Source organism: Electrona antarctica (genome assembly GCF_951216825.1).
Source record: "Electrona antarctica genome assembly, chromosome: 4".
NCBI lineage: Eukaryota > Metazoa > Chordata > Actinopteri > Myctophiformes > Myctophidae > Electrona > Electrona antarctica.
In genome coordinates, this window is record NC_136809.1 from 55,457,024 (window position 1) to 55,476,869 (window position 19,846).

Here is a 19,846-nt window from a genome sequence, read left to right on the forward strand (position 1 = left end):
TCCTGCTTTATGTGCAAAATTCGAAACAGGTGGTACGCAGGGCTGTTCAGTGACTTTGACGAGCGCTTCCAAACCCCAACACTTAGAAAAAGAATCACCTGCACAGAATTGACCGAAAGTAGCTCATAACATGTCTACGGTGGATTTTTATGAAACAAACGCTTTGCAGATTTGAAAGAGGATAATTCAAGCTTGGCCTACAGCTGCAATATTGGTGAGTTGTTTAATACAAGCAGATTGGAAATGCAATTTGGATCAATGGACTGACTGTCAATGGAGGGTATTGCAACTCTAGATTCATCCCATTATTCAAAAAAAGAAATCTAGTGTTGCAAATTGCGGATTATCTGTGATCCAACATGTGATGTGCTGTCATCATGATCAAGGAGGAAGGAAACTCTCGAGGGCCCTGTTGGCCTGTTGCTACCCCCGATGAAGCAATGCTGCCAGGCAACAGCTGTCTCACACACACACGCACGCAGTTCACACACTGAAACTGCTGATAGGATTGTGTATAGGAAATCGTCTGCTTTCAAATTGGTGGGAACATGTGTCACACAGATCATCTGTTGTGATCAGATCACTCAGATAAATTAATGTTGATGTTGTGCCATCATCATTCATTGTTATACATATCCCCATTTTGTGATTATTGGTGAAATACTGTCTGTATGTATGGTATTTCATGGCATTAAAAGTTTCTTGACATGCAAGACTGGAGTTTTATGTACTTAGTTCCCATCATCCATCACCCAGGGTGACTGACCAGCGTGGGACAATCCCTCATTTATACATTTAATACTTTTTCAGGCGTCCCACAAACTGAGACCCTGTCCCACATTATCGCGACTGGCAGGCATCAATCAATCTTTATTTGTCACATACATATTCAAAAACATCTTTAAAATGCAGTGAAATGTACATAGGTCAGCCCCACAGAAGTGAGCAGTAAAACAGGACAAGAGGACTAAAAGCTAAAATAAAGTAAATTCTTCCGCCCCTCCTTCAACACACATCGCACCAACGAACTGCAGCGGCCAATGAGGCATCCATTTTGTTAATATCTATATGCTTTTACAGACGGGTAAAAAGGGCAGCGTCTGAAGCCCCCCTTTGATGTCTATGTGTGCACGTCCCTGCTGTGCAGTGCACATAGCTATGCGGGCCCTGCATGCTGGCTGCTGTCAGTCAGTGCATGCATGAACGCTCGCACACACACGCACGCTTGTTTCAGAAGTCCCACACATTGCGGTGGGTGTGGTTTCTTCTGGACCCACTGAAAAATCGGCCATTCATTTCTCCCATAGAGATTTAGGGGGGGAAAAAAAGGGATATCCCGCACACTGTCTTCACTTTACAGCATTAAAGTTTATTGAGCAACGTTTCGGTCGTTCAGACCTTCAACAGGCCATATGCCTGACAGTGTGCGGAATCCCTTTTTTGAGTGGTGTAAACCACTCCTACAACTGGCTTTGTTTGTCTGTCTGTCTGTGCAGAAAAAATTAGCATGGTTGCTACGGTCACCCAGTTCACCCGGGTGTGATTTCATTACGTCAGACATTACGTCAGACCACAGCTGATCAGGCTATATAAGACCTTACACCACTCAGTTCACACGGGTGTGATTTTTTTCTCTACTTCTCGATCTAGTTCCAGTTATCCAACGCACTTGTCCGCTGTAGGTGTGCAGAAGGACTTCTCCCCTAAAGATTTCCAAAACAATATTTAGATCAATTATTTTAAGCCAAGAATGAAACAAACCATCCAGGATGCTGGTGAGTCATGACCATAAAGAGTATTGGCCCGTTTTTAACAAAAAGCCTTAAATCATGAACGCAGCGTGCAGTGCACAGACTTTCCGAATATATCCCAACCATTTCACATTGGCCTGTTATAGCGCCACCAACAGGTGGATTTTTGCAAAACACATTTTTGGAACAATTAAAATGCCTCAAATCATCCTGTCACTCTTTTCACATTGGCCCATTATAGCGCCACCAGGAGGCCACAACCTGACCTGCCCTGGTGGAGGACCTGTGCCCCGAGGAGCACTTTTTCTAGTTAAACCCATTTTGGGCGGGAACCCCTTTTGGTGTTAGCATTATGTTATGCTTTAGCTATTGGAAAATAGCAGATCTACAAGATCTTGCTTGTAGGTCTGCTATTTTTGAAAAATCGAAGAACCACTGAAATAGAAACAGCTTTTTACAGAAAACTGTCAGGATGTATAGAAGACATTTAAATTTATTTTAAACTTTATTTATTTATTTTCCATATAATTAAATTATTCAAACTTTTTTTTTTCTCTCTTCACAAAACCAAAGGTTTTATGGTCATGACGACTCACCGGGATCCCTGATTGTAGCTTAGAATAATGTATAGAAATATTTCTTGTAAATCTCTAATAATGGGGAAAAACCGAATGACCGATTTTTCAGTGGGTCCAGACAAACCCCGCCCCACTGAAGGACCCGCCTGTCTGTGTGTAGTCCAGTCTTTTGAAGGATGCGCGGCGCGTCGCCAGATTCCCAGACACGGGACAGTTTTGAATCGCCTCTCTCTATAATCCCATCCCACTCACTCCATTCAACCACTCAGTTTAAACGGCCTGGATACTGAAAGGCTGAATCCGCTGCTGCTCGAGGGATATATGACCGTTAACACGACGTGATGACATCGATTTACGACGGGGTGAGTTAATTTTTAAACACAATTACAACAACCACTAGTAGTGGGGATCATGTGAGGACAGATCCACTCCCCCTAGTACTGTACTGTCGTGTTGGTTTTAGTCGCTATGCGTATAACTGCCCTGGGTATTAATGGATAATGTGTGTATTAGCATTCTATACAAGTGTATAGTGCCTATATTTCTTTGTACGTGATGGATGGAACCAGGAAGACAAGACGATCCTTTTATTTCATGATACAGTAGGTTTAATAACTCTATAAGGAAGTTGACTTCATTCATTATTAATAATGGTAATGCTAACATGTCAGCATGGCTGCTGCCTGCCTGCCCTCCTGCTGCTAGCTTCAGCTAAGTTAGCCAGGCTATATAGTGACACTGACTGGCATAGATGTCTTGTCTAAATCTAAGGCTAGAAGACGTGCCATATGGTCGCTTGGTAAAGCATTGATGATTAGATGGTGTGGTCCCCCTCTCCCTCCAAATTGGATTAACAACAGCGTCTGTTGCTTTAGCTATACTAACTAACTGCTGTCAAAACATTACCTCGTCTATATGCGTTTGACTGCTGCTGGCACCAGTTAGCCTTGAGATTTAGACTCTCGTATAGGTGTTATTAATCGATTCTGACAATTAAAAAATGTCAGAATCGATTAAATACACCTACGAGAGTCTATAAATATTAGGCTAGGCACCAGTTTTTTTATGGCTGACTGAGTGTGTGTCCTCAGGTGTGTGTGTGTGTGTGTGTGTGTGTGTGCCCCCTGAGCTGTGTTGACACACGTGTGCCCTCTGAGTGCACTGGACTGGTTCATGGTGGGCACTGTGGGGCGACTGGGCACCATGCCACAGAGAGAGCGGCATGTGCCCTCTGAGCCCACACTGGTCATTGTGGGGACTGGGCACCATGCCCGCCACAGCTATAGACCACACGTGAATAAAGAGACCACACTTGAATTGAATTACCCTGGCTTCCTTTGAATGACCCTATTTGTTGATAGTGACAAGTGGAAGCTATAAATTGCATTACTACAAGACCAGCACTATGGCTAATTGGCTATTAAGGACAACTAATTTATTTAAAACACATTTTAACATTCACACACAGTATTGTCTGGCCTGATGAAGGTCGAAGCGACCGGAACGTCGACCTAATTAAAGAGCAACGTTTTTTGGCAAGTGTCTGTCAGACAGTATCTCTCCTTTTGTCTTTCATAGATACCCTTTTCAACATTCACAGTCTGCTTTGCACCCTTCTCTCCCGGCCGGTCAATAACCTTATACTTAACCCATTTTGACCTGGGAACGATTCTGCAAATGTCTTCTAAATCCTGACTGTTTTCTTGAAAAAGCTGTTTTTCTATGTCAGTCGTTATCAAACACTTTCATGTCACTTTTCATGATTTTTCAAAAATAGCAGACCTACAAGCTCGTAGCGCGGCACTCGGTGCCGCGCTACAAGCTTGTAGATCTGCTATTTTTCAATAGCTAAAAGCATTACATAATGCCACACCAAAAGGGGTTCTCGCCCAGAATGGCTTAAGAATACTGGATAATAATGTCCTCACTTTTCTGACATGTCTGTGTGAGTTATGTCTCTACGGTGAGTTGGTAGAGGGGTGAGTTATCCAGTATTCCCAAGAGACGGACAGCTCGCCCAAGAGACGCGGACAGCTCACCTTATGATTTAACCCATTTAGACCTGAGTTAAAAACATTCACTTTGAAAGAATATATATTCAAAGATTTGCGCCACATTTTTACCATTTTTCAAAAATAGCAGACCTACAAGTTAAGGGACCTACAAGCTTGTAGGTCCTACAAGCTCATAGCGCGCCACCGAGTGGCGCGCTATGAGCTTGTAGATCTGCTATTTTTCAATAGCTAAAGTATAACATAATGCTTGAAACACCAAAAGGGGTTCCCGCCCAAAATGGGTTAACCTACCGACCACATATGAGAGTATAAAATGACTACAAGACATCCTAATATAAATGCACCAAGTCTCTGTGTGTAGTACATACGTGACCGTGTAATCCACGTAACTCGAAAACCGTTCGCCCCACCGACTTCAAATTCGACACGCGTTCCACACCGCCACAGGGAGTGCAGCAGTGCCCGCGGTGTCGAGTCGGTGTCGGATAGCCGGTTGTCCAGAACCAGCACAAAAGCCTCTGCCCGCGGGCTCTGAACCTGATCACCCCTATATCTCCATATATGGAACTGGCCTGTTCCGACAAAGCAATGATGTTCTGGCAGCTGCATAGACTCCATATTTGGGCATGCCTGACAAAAAAACTCCATACATGGGCGTTAAAAACGTGACACAGACATAATAACTGGTCGGGGCATGCACCCCCGAAAGTAGAGGCATCTCACCGCGGGCGACATTTTGACCGGTGAGTTATCCAGACTTTCGGTGGTGAGATGTCCACACTTTTTGAAAAAAGTTGGAAAAAGGGGTGAGTTATCCAGTTACCAAATTGAGAATAACCTTGACTGAAATGTTTGCCTTTGGGGCATAGGCCTATATGTTAGTACTACTAGTTAATCCATTGAGACCTGGAACGCATCCATGTCACGTTAGCGTTTAACCACATTAACCATTAACCATTAACCCATTTTGGGGCGGGAACCCCTTTTGGTGTTTTAAACATTGTTATAATTTAGCTATTGAAAAATAGCAGATCTACAAGCTCATAGCGCGCCACCGAGTGGCGCGCTATGAGCTTGTAGGTCTGCTATTTTTGAAAAATCGTTAAAATGTGCCTCAAATCTTTCCGAAAATTGTCATGATTTAGAAAACTTTTTTTTTTTAATTTCGACGTCAGGCCTGAATGGGTTAATCACTCAATGCCTTGTTTGCCCGATGCCAAGTGTTATCACCTAGGCACCTGCTGCACAGCGCTGCACACCTGCAGTGTTATTCTTAATTCATTTTGGGCGGGAACCCCTTTTGGTGTTTTAAGCATTATGTTATACTTTAGCTATTGCAAAAATAGCAGATCTACAAGCTCGTAGCGCGGCACCGAGTGCCGCGCTACGAGCTTGTAGGCCTGCTATTTTTGAAAAATCGTGAACATGTGGCGCGAATCTTTGAATATACTGTATATTCTTTCAGAGCCAAAGTTTTTAACTCAAATCTTTGCTTCTGTGGGTTTCCCTGGAACTACATATTTTCAGATGGGGGTCGGCGGCCTATTACATATAATCTTGGGGGTCCTTGACATGAAAATGTTTGAGAACGACATGGGTTTTGTCAGAAAACTGTTAGCATTTAGAAGGCATTTGTAGAATCGTCCTCAGGTCTAAATGGGTTAATTCTATTTCCACTGATAAACAGGTGATACATCAATAGGAGCGTGCCTGGCGGCCCACAGTCAGAAGGACCTTTTTGTCCACCGGTGAAGGACTATAGCCCCATAGATGGCCATGATGAACCACACCCCTTCAGTGGGTTCGCTGTGTTAGAAGCAACAGGAGGACCAAGACCATAACTAGAGTCAGCTAAATGCCATGGAGGACACCACCAAGACCAAAGCAGCTACACCAGAGGCGAGTCCTGTGCCGAGTCCAGTGCCCCCCAGTCCGGTGCCGCCCGCCAGCCCACTGGCCCACAGTCCAGTGCTGCCCCCCAGTCCCGCTCCTAGTACTCAGGCAGGGGAAGACCGAGCTACCACGACTAGCGCTAACCATGTCGATGTGAGTATATACCATTTCTTTCTTATCCTTGCACGATCATCAATCAAGTCTTGAGATTATTAGATCAAAGTCTGGACTTTGGCAAGTGGCGTGCTTCGATAGGTGTCGGCGTGTTCTGTTGGCACAGGAAATACAATGTACTTTAACCCAGTTTGACCTGAGATCAGATTCTAAAAATGTCTTCTATATCCTGACAGTTTTCTGAAAAAGCTGTGTTTCTATGTCAGTCGTTCTTTCGATTTTTCAAAAATAGCAGACCTACAAGCTTGTAGCGCGCCACTCGGTGCCACGCTATGAGCTTGTAGATCTGCTATTTTTTCAATAGCTAAAGCATAACGTAATGCTAACACCAAAAGGGGTTCCCGCCCAAAATGGGTTAAATTGTAATCCCGTATAAGGGATGGACTGTGAAAGGCTGTCAGACACGGAATTCGTTCATACTGTGAAAACATACCACAAATATGGGGAGATTCTAGACTTTGAGACATTGTTTTGACCAAGGCAACAGGGTGTTCACAGTTCATAGGGTATGGGCTCCATTTTCGTCACCGCTAAAGTTTAGCCATGTTGGCTTGTTTCCCGACAAAGTTGTCTTGTTTTTTTCCAGAGTTGTGTTTTTTTTCTCCCAGGTGGCGGGTTGCGTTTTTTTGGGCTTGTTTTAACAAATTCGGTGGCTTGTTTTTCGAGGGAAGATTTGGCTTATTTCTCTCGCTAAGAGTTGGCTTGTTTTGGGCTTGTTTTTGGAGGTGGGTTGGCTTATTTCTCTCACAAGAGTTGGCAACACTGCGCTAAACCCCTTTTTTTTCTTTTCTTTTTTACTATTTCGCAAAACATTTTGGAATAGTTAAAATGGCCAGTCTACAAGCTCACAACGTGTCAATGTAGATTGGCTAGTTGGAACTATTCAAAAATGTTTTTCAAAATAGTAAAAAAAAAAAAAAAAGGCAAAGAAGTTTAGGGATAAGGGGTTTAGCGGTGACGAAAATGGAGCCCTACTGTATATCTTAATTCTAGATCCTAGCCAAGGCCACAGAGAATGTTGAGCACATAGTTCATACTGTATGTATGGTGTAATGTAATGTTCATATCTTCATTCGGTCCAGTTGATACTGTATATCTGTGTAATCTAGTGACAAACAGTAGTAGTCTGTGCTCTAACCTTATGTCAACAGGGTAAGTCACTCGATACGGGTGTGGAAAGCTTCCTAACCCATTTTGACCTGACGTCGAAATTTATGTCTGACAGTTTTCTGTCAGGATTTGCGCCACTTTTTTTGCCACTCGGTGCCGCGCTATGAGCTTGTAGATCTGCTATTTTTCAATAGCTAAAGTATAACATAATGCTTAAAACACAAAGGGGTTCCCGCCCAAAATGGGCTAAGGACCCACTCTTATCATTTGTTCTGATGTTTTTCCACAAGCAAAGCATTGTTTTGTTATTTACATTTTAGATTCCGTGGATTTGTCATGACGATGCATTATTGATGCTAAGATTTCACGAGGCTGCTCCGCGGCAACTACTAGGCTATTATAGTCGAGTGATGATAATGACCACGTGCATTTTAATGGAATTGTGGTATCCGTTGTTTTATTCATAATGTAAGTCACCTTGATAGACATTTTAGTATTATTCATCAATGCAATGTGCATTTAAACGTGGTGTAAGCGGGGGCAAATATGTCTGGAGGGGACAATTAATGTTAGTAATTGACAAAACATCCATTCTCCAGAAGTACCTTCAAGAGGGAGTGCCACAATGTTTGTATTTTTCCAGTTTTTCATGTGTCTATGAGGTGACAGTACTTCATTAGACACCCTGGAGTCGTTGTTATGTGCAATGGTGTATTAACTTTGTATTTAGGGTTTCTTCCTGGAGGCTGAACCCTTCACAGTCAAACAGGCCAATTAAGTAAACAGTAATATAGTGACATCACACTATCAGCCCCTCCCCTAACCCCTCCCCCTTTATCATACAACTACAGCTGTGGGTGCGGCTTCAGTTCAGGTGGATCACCACCCATCACCACCCACCAGGCAAACCAGGCATACTTAATGAACTGGTGGGCGTGCCCACATAAAAACAACATTTGAACAAATACTGTACACTTTTTTGAAAAAAATATACCTCCTTATATAACAATAAGACCTGATGATCATGTTTTAGGGTGGAAAAAAATCACGGCACTCCATCTTTCACTAAAAGATGGGATAACGCTCCACCTCTCCCAAACTCTAAGTTCTCCCTTAAGTTCTGGCTCCTAAACTATGGCATGCACTTCCACATTGCAATAAGAACTGCAGACTCACTCCCAATCTTCCGCCGTATAGTCTGAAAACCCACCTCTTCAGACTCCATCTTAACCCGTAGCACTTGCCCTAGCCATGACGACCTTACAGGCGTATAGAGCACCGAAGTCTGACGTCACTTTCAGTAGATAAATAATAATAATTGTAATAATAAATAATAATATAATATTAATATAATAATAATAATATCTCAAACTTATATAGCGCTTTTCTGTTACAGAGGTAACAACAAAATAAAAACAACTTTATTAGAAAAAAGGAAAAACACTAAAAGCTAAAGAACATTAAAAGACAGTGAAAAGGGTTAGCTAGGGAAGGCAATATTGAAGAGGTGGGTCTTGAGGGCGGTTTTGAAAGTTTGGAGGGTGGGGGCATCTCTGAGTGCCTTAGGGAGGGCATTCCACAGGGTTGGGGCAGCAACGGCAAAAGCTCTGTCACCCCATGTACGGAGTTTGGTTTTGGGGACGTCGAGGAGGTTTGCATCACCAGACCTGAGGGAGCGAGAGGGGACATGACGTTTGAGGAGGTCACAGAGGTATGGGGGAGCCAGGTTGTTTAGTGCTTTGTAGGTGGTCAGGAGTGTTTTGAAGTGGATTCTTTGTTTAACCGGTAGCCAGTGAAGGTCACGGAGGACTGGTGTAATGTGGTCTCTGGAACGGGTACTGGTGAGTAGACGGGCAGCTGAGTTCTGGACATATTGCAGTTTATTGAGGACTTTGGAGGTGGTGCCGTAGAGGATACTGTTGCAGTAATCAAGGCGGGATGTGATGAAGGCGTGGATGAGTGTTTCAGCTGCGGAAAATGACAGAGAGGGTCGGAGACGGGCAATGTTCTTGATGTTCTAGATGGCGCCAGTACACAGGTTCATGTATTTTTGAGTGGTGCAACCACTCCCTTACGGAGATATGTGTGTGGCTGGCTGGGTGGGTGGCTGGGTGGGTGCCTGCCTGGCTGGGTATGAGCACGAAAAGTCGAAAACAGCATGGTTGTTTTTCACCACCTGTGCGCAACCTAACGCACACACAAACACACGCACATATTAACTGTGTATATGATGATTTTGGGTGTGCCAGTACAGTACAGTGACAGTACAGTACAGTAGAGGGTACAGTAGAGGGACCGGCACCCCCTGAAACAACGTATTTTGAGATGGGGGGTCCGAGGCCAAATACAGATAATTCTGGCGGTCCTTGGACATGAAAAGGGTTGAGAACCACTGACATAGAAACATAGGCTTTTCCGAAAACCCATGCATTTCGAAGACATTTTGTAGAATCATCCTCAGGTCTAAATAAATGGGCTAATGTTAGTAACTGACAAACCCATCCATTCTCCTGTGTACGCCAACCAGCACCTGAACGTGAACCAGATCCAGGTGGTGGTGCGTCGCTGCTCCACTCCCAACGTCACGGAGGAGACCACCTACTTCCTCCCTCGCAATGCGGCGGTGGCGGACGCCGGCACCAACACGGAGCCGGTCGTGGTCTGCTGCCCGCTGCTGAAGAAGGTCTGCCCATGTCCGCCGCGCGGCCTCTTCGCCTCGCTCGTCACCAAAGGTAGGCATGCACAGAGTAGAGGAAGACTCGAGCGTTATTCATAGTCTGGATTTCCGGTGGTTAGGTGACCACCGAACTACAACATGACGCCACAAGCCGCGGTGAAGAGCAAACCACTTCCCCAGACCTTCTCTCTGTTTTTACTCACCACCGCTCAACGTTATTTCAGCTCTGGTGGTCACCTCACCACCGGAGTGGTGGTCACCTCACCATCGGAGCGGTGGTCACCTCACCACCGGAGTGGTGGTCACCTCACCATCAGAGCGGTGGTCACCTCACCACCGGAGCGGTGGTCACCTCACCACCGGAGTAGTGGTCACCTCACCACCGCTCCGGTGGTCACCTCACCATCGGAGTGGTGGTCACCTCACCACCGCTCCGGTGGTCACCTCACCATCGGAGTGGTGGTCACCTCACCACCGCTCCGGTGGTCACCTCACCATCGGAGTGGTGGTCACCTCACCACCGAAAATCCAGACTATGAATGAGCCTTTAGGGCTCCATTTTCGTCACCGCTAAACCCCTTATCCCTAAACTTCTTTGCCTTTTTTTTTTTTTTTTTTTACTATTTTGCTAAACATTTTTGAATCGTTAAAATGGCCAGTCTACAAGCTCACAACGTGTCAATGTAGATTGGCTAGTTGAACTATTCAAAAATGTTTTTCAAAATAGTAAAAAAAAAAAGAAGTTCAGGGATAAGGGGTTTAGCGGTGATGAAAATGGAGACCTTGGTCTCGCGTTGCCAGACTGTTGTCTCTCGTAAGTTTTCAAATGCTTCCGGTCACACAGTCTGGAGCAACGGAAGTTCTGATCATGCAGTAAAATATATCTTTACAGTCACGCAAATATATCCTATTATGAATAGAAATGATCTAAGCATATATAGCTTGCTGCTTAGCAGAAATGGAAATAAAATAATACAATGTAAAGATATTTTAAAATATATTTTCGTGAGTGGAAATGGCAGCTTCCTTACTCGGATTTCGGAAGGTGTAGTGTAATTACTCGGATTTCGGAAGGTGTAGTGTAATTACTCGGATTTCGGAAGGTGTAGTGTAATTACTCGGATTTCGGAAGGTGTAGTGTAATTACTCGGATTTCGGAAGGTGTAGTGTAATTACTCGGATTTCGGAAGGTGTAGTGTAATTACTCGGATTTCGGAAGGTGTAGTGTAATTACTCGGATTTCGGAAGGTGTAGTGTAACTACACCTTCCGAAATCCGAGTAAGGAAGCTGCCATTTCCATTCACGAATAAATATTTTCGTGGAATTCCTTAGTCTGGCTACGCAAGACTGTACAGCAGTGGTTTTCAACCCTTTTCATATCAAAAGGTTCATTATTTATTCTGCATTTGAGCCACGGACCACCATTTGATGACATATAGCCTCTCAGACCCAAAATGTAGAATATTTTGTGCAATTCCATGCTGTATTGATGTTGGTACCATTACGAGAGATAACAGTCAAACGTTGATCAAAATAACAATTCCACATTCTCTAATTGTGTAGTACAGGGGTTCTCAACGTTTTTGGCCGGGGACCCCCGGAAATGCTTTGGCAATGTCTCGGGACCCCCGCCCCGCCCCCTCCCGACCCCCAATATAAATTGACTGCTACAATAACCTTAAACCATTTTGGGCGGGAACCCCTTTTGGTGTTTTAAGCATTGTTATAATTTAGCTATTGAAAAATAGCAGATCTACAAGCTCATAGCGCGCCACCAAGTGGCGCGCTACGAGCTTGTAGGTCTGCTATTTTTGAAAAATCGTGAAAATAAACTTTTTTGAAAATAATTTGGGGACCCCCTAAAATAATTTGGCGACCCCCCGAGGGGTCGCGACCCACGGGTTGAGAACCCCTGGTGTAGTAGACTTCTTGTAAATTAAGTAATGCAGATGGTTAACAATAATGCAACTTTTGAGAGCGTAAAATGGACCCACGAGGGTCCCCAGGCCCCCAGGTGGGGGACCACCTGGGGGCCTGGGGACCACCTGGAACCTCCTCAAGGACCAACCTTGAAAACTACTGCTATACAACATTGTATCTAAAAATATGTCATGTCCTGCCAACTTAAACTAGTTTAAACTTGTTTCAGAGCTGGAGGCAGCTTGATGTACAGTAAACCCCTCCTAGACAATCATGCTAGTAATGTCGCAATCCAACCTTTTGATGGATTGCTGTCTGAGTGCCAAGTAGGGAGGCATTGGGTCCCACTTTTACAGTCTTTGGTGTATGATGACTCAGCTCGAGGATTAATTAATTTAGGCCTGACGTCGAAATTTTAAAAATGTCTTCTAAATCCTCCAGTTTTCTGAAATAAATATTTTCACGATTTTTCAAAAATAGCAGATCTACAAGCTCATAGCGCGCCACTCGGTGGCACGCTATGAGCTTGTAGATCTGCTATTTTTGAAAAATTATAACATAATGTTTAAAACACCAAAAGGGGTTCCCGCCCAAAATGGAATAATTCAACCCCCGACTGCCTTGTCTGAGCTGAGCTGGTTACTATGGGGATAAAGGCCTGGAATTCTCATACCAAGTGATTTACGTACGTGGTCAGGTCATCACCGTGTGACATTTAGCACTCCTGACATTTAGCACTCCTGACATTTTGTTCTGCACCTTTCTATACAAGCTTTGGATCTTGGGAGTTTGGAGTCGTACTGTAGAAGCATTTTTAATGTTATGCATCTTTGTGACAGGCCTAAACATTCTCCCCTTCCTCCCCACACACATATAATCATTTTGGAAATATTCAAATTAGCAAAGATTCAAATATAGTTATCGGCCGATCATGAGAAAAACTATTCGGTGGTCGGGACCGGTCCCGAAAAACCTGATCGAAGCATCCCTAGTGCTAACTGACTGTCTCCACTTGTCTTTGATTGTCCATGTGACGCATTGTTGGTGTGAAAACAGACAGTTCTGGAGCCACTCTGATTTATTCCTGAATGCCTGTGTCAGGGTTTCCACGGCCATGAAATTCATGGAAATATAAAAAATAAAAAAAAATAAAGAAATCCAGTAGGATTACTGGAAAAGGTATGGAATTTATCAAGGGTCCTGGAATTAATAGTACCATTTTAACCCATTTAGGCCTGACGTCGAAATTTAAAAAATGTCTTCAAAATCCTCATGTTTCTGTTATCAGTGGTGCTAGTCGAAATTTAAAAAATGTCCTCAAAATCCTGACAGTTTTCTGAAAAACCTCATGTTTCTGTTATCAGTGGTGCTCAATATTTCATGTCAAGGATTATATGTAATATGCCTCCGCCCCCCCATCGGAAAATATGTTGTTCCAGGGACCCCTATTAGACCACGCCAGAAGCAAAGATTTGAGTTAAAATGTTCACTCTGTAACAATATATATTCAAAGATTTGAGGCATTTTCACGATTTTTCAAAAATAGCAGAGCTACAAGTTCATAGCGCGGCACTCGGTGCCGTGCTATGAGCTTGTAGATCTGCTATTTTTCAATAGCTAAAGTATAACATAATGCTTTTAATACACCAAAAGGGGTTCCCGCCCAAAATGGGTTAAAGTAACATTACACAAAATATGTAACATAAGTCGTTTTTTTTTTTGCCGAACAGGCAACATCGCCGCGCCGTGCCTGATTTGTACCGGACGCGAGAAAAAGAACAGATCTACAAGCTCACAACGTGCTGCAGCGTGGTCCTATGCCCTGGGGATAGGTGGCATAGCAAATAATTTGGCACGGGATTTGGAATGGAATTCTATATTCTATGCTTGTATTGTTGCTATACACTGCCTGTCTTTGGGCATTGCACATAAGGAGTAAGAGACTCATTATTGTGCTTAATGATTGATTATATAGGCCTGTAAATTGGGTTAATATTATGGTAAATGGTGCATTTATATATATTTATTACATAGATTGTGCATTACGTTCACCCATTCACACACACACATTCACACGCCGATGGCGGAGGAAACCATGCAGGGCACCAACCTGCACATCGGGAGCAATTAACCCATTTAGGCCTGACGTCGAAATTTAAAAACATGTATTTTTAAAATATATTTTTTTCTGAAAAACCTCATGTTTCTGTCAGTTCTCATTATTTCATGTCAAGGACCCCAAAAATAATATGTAATAAGCCTACAATGTAATAAGCCTACAAGCTCGTAGCGCGGCACTCGGTGCCGCACTATGAGCTTGTAGATCTGCTATTTTTCAATAGTTATTTAGTTAATTATAGTTAAATAATGCTTTAAAACACCAAAAGGGGTTCCCGCCCCAAAATGGGTTAAAACTAACTCTGGGGGAGCCTGGGTTCGAACTGGTCTCTCTACCCCTGAGCCACTGTGTGGATTATGGGGTAGAGAGTTTATGGAAAAGTTTAGGAAATTAATTTGTAAAAAAAAAACGTGTGGAACCCTGCCGTGTTACACTGCCCAAATGCATTAACAACACTCTCCCTTATCTTTCATCCTGCAGTCCTCGTGGCCGCCACGCTGTTTGGAGTGGTGTGGTCCATCACGGGGAAGGAGTGTCTCCCAGGAGGCAACCTGTTTGGCTGCACGACGGTTTTCATCTGCGCCGTCACCGGCGGCAAACTGGTGGGCCTCATACGTCTGCCTAAACTTCCACCCTTCCCCCCTCTTCTCGGTAAGCGTGAGATGACTGGCAAAAAAACGGCGTTTATTTATGTGAAGATGACATTATTGTCTGCTTGTCTTTATTGAATTTTAATGTGGGTTATAACACTGGTCGTCGTTGTTTAGTGCCTGGTATACCTGTACACATGATCATTAAGGTAGAATAGACAATATATAGACAATAGGCCGCATGAGCAACATTTTAGCAGTTAGCCCAGTCCAGGAAGTAAGTGAGCCCAGTGTCCATGACATCAGAGACACTGGGCTCACTGCTAAAATCTAAAATATCTAAAACCACATATTACACACATAAGGAACCCCAGGAAAGTGTTCTAAATCTTCTAAACGTCATTAACATAATTTGTTTTTGCAAAAAGGGTGAAGTTTCCCTTTAATGTGGCCCTCAGGTTAATATCAGAATACTGATACATTATTGAATTCAGCTGTTACAATTCCAAACATGCAAACATGACCCGCTTTAATTACTTCAGTAGTATTACAATGTATAGTAATATTGTCTTTTATGTCCAATGTATTTGTATTTAGTTCATAAAATTAACATAACTATAATTAAAGGAATTTGAAAGGCATTTGGACATTTAAAAAAAAAAAATACTTTTCACAATTCCATTTCAAAAATAACAAAAACAAATATTCAGGATTTCAATTTAAATATAGCAAAACTAGCTGATCTACAAGCTCAAAACGCGTCACAGTGCGACACGTTTAGAGCTTGTAGCTCAGCTATTTTTTTTTCTACGACAGTAACATGCAATGTGGTCCTCTGGAGTGAGTGTGGAACTATAGTGGCCCTCTGGAGTGAGTGTGGAACTATAGTGGCCCTCTGGAGTGAGTGTGGAACTATAGTGGCCCTCTGGAGTGAGTGTGGAACTATAGTGGCACTCTGGAGTGAGTGTGGAACTATAGTGGCCCTCTGGAGTGAGTGTGGAACTATAGTGGCCCTCTCCATCGTCAAAGTCCCACGCCTGGGAATAGACTAGCTCTCCAACTCCCACAACTACTTGGAATGGAAGTATGAGCTATCGTTTCTCCACACATTCCATTCCACTGTACGTTTCACAGCAGCAGTGAGAGGAATGACAGCTTTCAGAAGAGATAGTTTACCGTTTCAGTCCATACAGTGAAGAAGTGGTCCGCACACTGCAGGCTTTGCTCCTGTAGTGTTTTATTGTGTTAAAACACCATAAATGAAGACACAACGTTTCGGCCTTGAGCGGCCTTCACCAGGTGATAGTAGTTAGTATGTGACGACCTCCCTTTTATCAAGGTCGTCACGTCACGTGACTGATGTTGACTGGGCAGGTGATTTACAAACACCAATGAGTGACATGACAATAAATATGAATAACCACCACAGCGAGCAGGTTTACAATAATGCAACACAGTTTCAAAAAAACAGTTTAAAACACACTTGCTGGTATTTAGCTTGTTACAGACTGTTTAATAATAATAATAATTACTGTTTCAGTCCAGCCTGCCCAGCAGTAAACCAGAAATGTATTTTGTAAGATAAACAATCCTTCCTATCCTTCCCGTATTAAAATTGGCTAATGGGAGGTCTGGCCAGGCGGAACACGTCATTGCACTCATGTCACAATGACTAAGCCATATCCATATAAGGAGTTCCCAATGCAGATATGGAGTGTGTTTAACCTCCACGTGTCCTCACGGCATCATGGTGCAAACACATTAGTATCAGTACATACTGCATGGGCGCAAAAGGGACACACAAAAGTACACAGGCATATTACTCTACTAATGACATTGGTGTTCTCCATATATGGGTATAAAAGGGACTATAGGGACTGACAGATATGGATCTGCCTTGACCCATTTTGGGCGGGAAGCCCCTTTTTGTGTTTTAAGCGTTATGTTATTCTTTAGCTATTGAAAAATAGCAGATCTACAAGCTCATAGCGCGGCACCGAGTGCCGCGCTATGAGCTTGTAGGTCTGCTATTTTTGAAAAATCGCGAAAATGTGGCGAATCTTTGAATATATATTCTTTCAGAGTGAACGTTTTTTTTATTCAAATCTTTGCTTCTTGGGGGGGGGGGGGGGGGGGGTGGGGGACAACACATTTTCAGATGGGGGTCGGCGGCCAATTATATATTTCTGGGGGTCCTTGACATGAAAAAGGTTGAGCAACAGTTTTCTGAAAAGGTTTTTCAGAAAACGTTCAGGATTTAGAAGGCATTTGTAGAATCGTCCTCAGGTCTAAATGGGTTAAGACATATGTGTGAGGAGGGCCGCCCGAACCTCTAGTTAAACTCAAAACAGCATATCTTCACAATATGGTCAAAGTTAGCATTGAGAACTCTTTTTACAGGCCGCTAACTGTCTACTGACTCATCATACTACAGAAGAAAGCCCTGATATCAAAAGGGTGTGATATGTTAGTATGCTAACAAAGGTGGGAGAAAGGTACTCGCTGATTAGTCTCTGATTCCATCAAACACACACCTTAAATATTTCATTAACCCAATGTATAGATTGATGTTATTTTATTAGCCTAAAAGATAATTGGTCAAGTAAGTTTTTCTTTTTTTTTAGACCAAAAAATATATATTTTGAATAACAACTTCATGCTCTGGCCATGCCCAAGTTAAATAATCAAAAATGATAGGGTTCCACCAAACGCTATTCAGTGGATATGTTTTTTAAATAGATTTCACTAGAAGATGGTAAGAACGACTCCTCTTTCCGTGTTACATTTTGTACTGAGCCACAGAACAAGCAGCCGACTGCCTCACTAAAGATGGGAATCAAAGGTGTGCTACCTAGACCCTAACACACTTGAACTTCACTCTGCTGTAGTTTTTACCAGCTGCTTCGTAGAAGCGGCAGGTCAGTGTTTACCTGGGAAACTAGCGACCGGTTGACGGACACCGCTAGTCTTTCTGCTGAGGATCCTGGTGAGAGTGCGGAAATATGATCATATCACACCCATACTCCATTCCCTTCACTGGCTTCCCGTCTCCTCCAGGATAGAATACAAGGTCTGCCTCCTCACCCATCAGTGCATCCACAGCAACGCCCCTTCCTATCTGAAGGAACTCATTGAACCCCCAGCCTCCACCCGCTCCCTCCGCTCTGGAAATTCTAACACACTCAAAACCACCAAAACAAAACTCCGCACCATGGGGGACCGGGCCTTCTGTTCAGCTGCTCCTCGGCTGTGGAATGCCCTCCCCGACCACCTGAGAGCACCACAATCCGTGGACGCTTTTAAAAGGGGACTTAAGACATTTCTTTTTAACAAGGCATTTGGCCAGCTGGACCATTAGTTGCCCGGTGTGCTTTTAATCCTTTTAGCAGTACCATGAAATGTGCTTTTTTAGTCATTTTATTTAATCATGCATTATTTTAAGATTATTTTTCTTCTTCTTCTTCTTGTTGTAGCACTTTGAGATTTGTTTCAAATGTAAAGTGCGTTATAAATAAAATTTATTATTATTATTATTATTATTGTTGCCAAGTCTGCATATTTCCAGCCTAACGTGGATTAATTCACAGTTGCTTGCCTGGTTTGGTTTTTGGAGGCTGCTTAGCTTATTTCTGTCACGACAGTTGCCACCACGTGATTTCTTTCTACGTCCGAGATTAGACATGTTAACGCCCCGCCTGCCTCTGATTGGCCTACCGACACTGCCCGTCTTGCCTGTCCTCCGAGATGCAAGGCTACTCCGTGGTGGGAAATAATACAAGTACAAGAGAATGGCAACACGCGACAGTAACTTGTAACTTAAATTTTTGTAGAAGAGTCAAACCAATATTGTTTGTGCCGTTTGCTTTGATTGAATAATTGATTGAACAACTATGATTTGTTTTGGCTGTGTTCTAAATTAAAGTGTTGGTGTTGATTATCGTGTATTAATCTAATTATAGTAAACTCATACTAAAAAGACATTTATTTATTTCCCACCACGGAGTAACCTCGTAGCCTCGGTCCCATCCCATGCTTACTTATCTGCAAAAAGAAAACCTTGCGGTAGACTATCCAGCACCATAAGCTTTCCACCACCTCGGAGGAATAACATCCCATCGTCTGCACGGCATGGCTAGTCGAGCAGTTCTGATTGGCTGCCTCGTCTCCAGCCATGTTGCCTCAGAATTCTTTAGGGTCACTAATTTGAGCACAACAGCGGAGCGCAGCTAAAAAGTGGCATAACGTGAGCAGCAGACCCACAGATAATAATAATGCAGCTGGTAATTAATTGATTTAATCAATTTGGGCTTGTTTGGCAAAGACTGCCTAGACTGCAGCTGTTTTCAATGAGACAGTGGGCCTCTAAAACGTCACACACAATATAATAACATGAGTCTGTATGCTGCTAAGAGTTGCGTTTACTCAATATGAATGATATCGGAAAATAAATACAAGAAGTGCTCCTCGTTCGATTGTTGGTTTAGCCAAACTGTTCCAGATAATACCAACCGTCGCAACCATTGTCAGGTGACTGCAGGCCTAACTACACTCTACAGCAGGGGTTCTCAACCCGTGGGTCGCGACCCCTCGGGGGGTCGCCAAATTATTTTGGGGGGTCCCCAAAATATTTTCCAAAAAAAAACAAAAAAGATCTTTTTTAAAAATTTATTTTCACGATTTTTCAAAAATAGCAGACCTACAAGTTCATAGCGCGCCACTCGGTGGCGCGCTATGAACTTGTAGATCTGCTATTTTTCAATAGCTAAATTATAACAATGCTTAAAACATCAAAAGGGGTTCCCGCCCAAAATGGTTTAAGGTTATTGTAGCAGTCAATTTATATTGGGGGTCGGGAGGGGGCGGGGCAGGGGTCCCGAGACATTGCCAAAGCATTTCCGGGGGTCCCCGGCCAAAAACGTTGAGAACCCCTGCTCTACAGTAATGTCTTTATTTTATCATCTGCACCAACTGTAACCTCGCACACTCATCTGCTCCGATGTAACTTATTGACGACGTTT

General features: G+C 43.3%; 1 protein-coding gene across 2 annotated transcripts in view; it reads left to right on the forward strand.

The window, feature by feature from the left end:
* Positions 1-2,533: 2,533 nt before the first annotated feature.
* The window catches only part of LOC306922041 (sodium/hydrogen exchanger 9B2), a 48,018-nt gene continuing 30,705 nt past the window's right edge, over positions 2,534-19,846 (forward strand). The window contains exons 1-4 of one of the 2 annotated variants that reach the window (XM_079499408.1): positions 2,534-2,691; positions 6,032-6,390; positions 10,049-10,253; positions 14,719-14,889. In XM_079499408.1, coding sequence (XP_079355534.1) covers positions 6,205-6,390; positions 10,049-10,253; positions 14,719-14,889 — 562 coding nt within the window. In that variant the 5' untranslated portion in view covers positions 2,534-2,691; positions 6,032-6,204. Of the gene's footprint in view, positions 2,692-2,802; positions 2,932-6,031; positions 6,391-10,048; positions 10,254-14,718; positions 14,890-19,846 lie in introns of those variants that run through there. The other variant, XM_079499409.1, reaches the window with a different exon arrangement.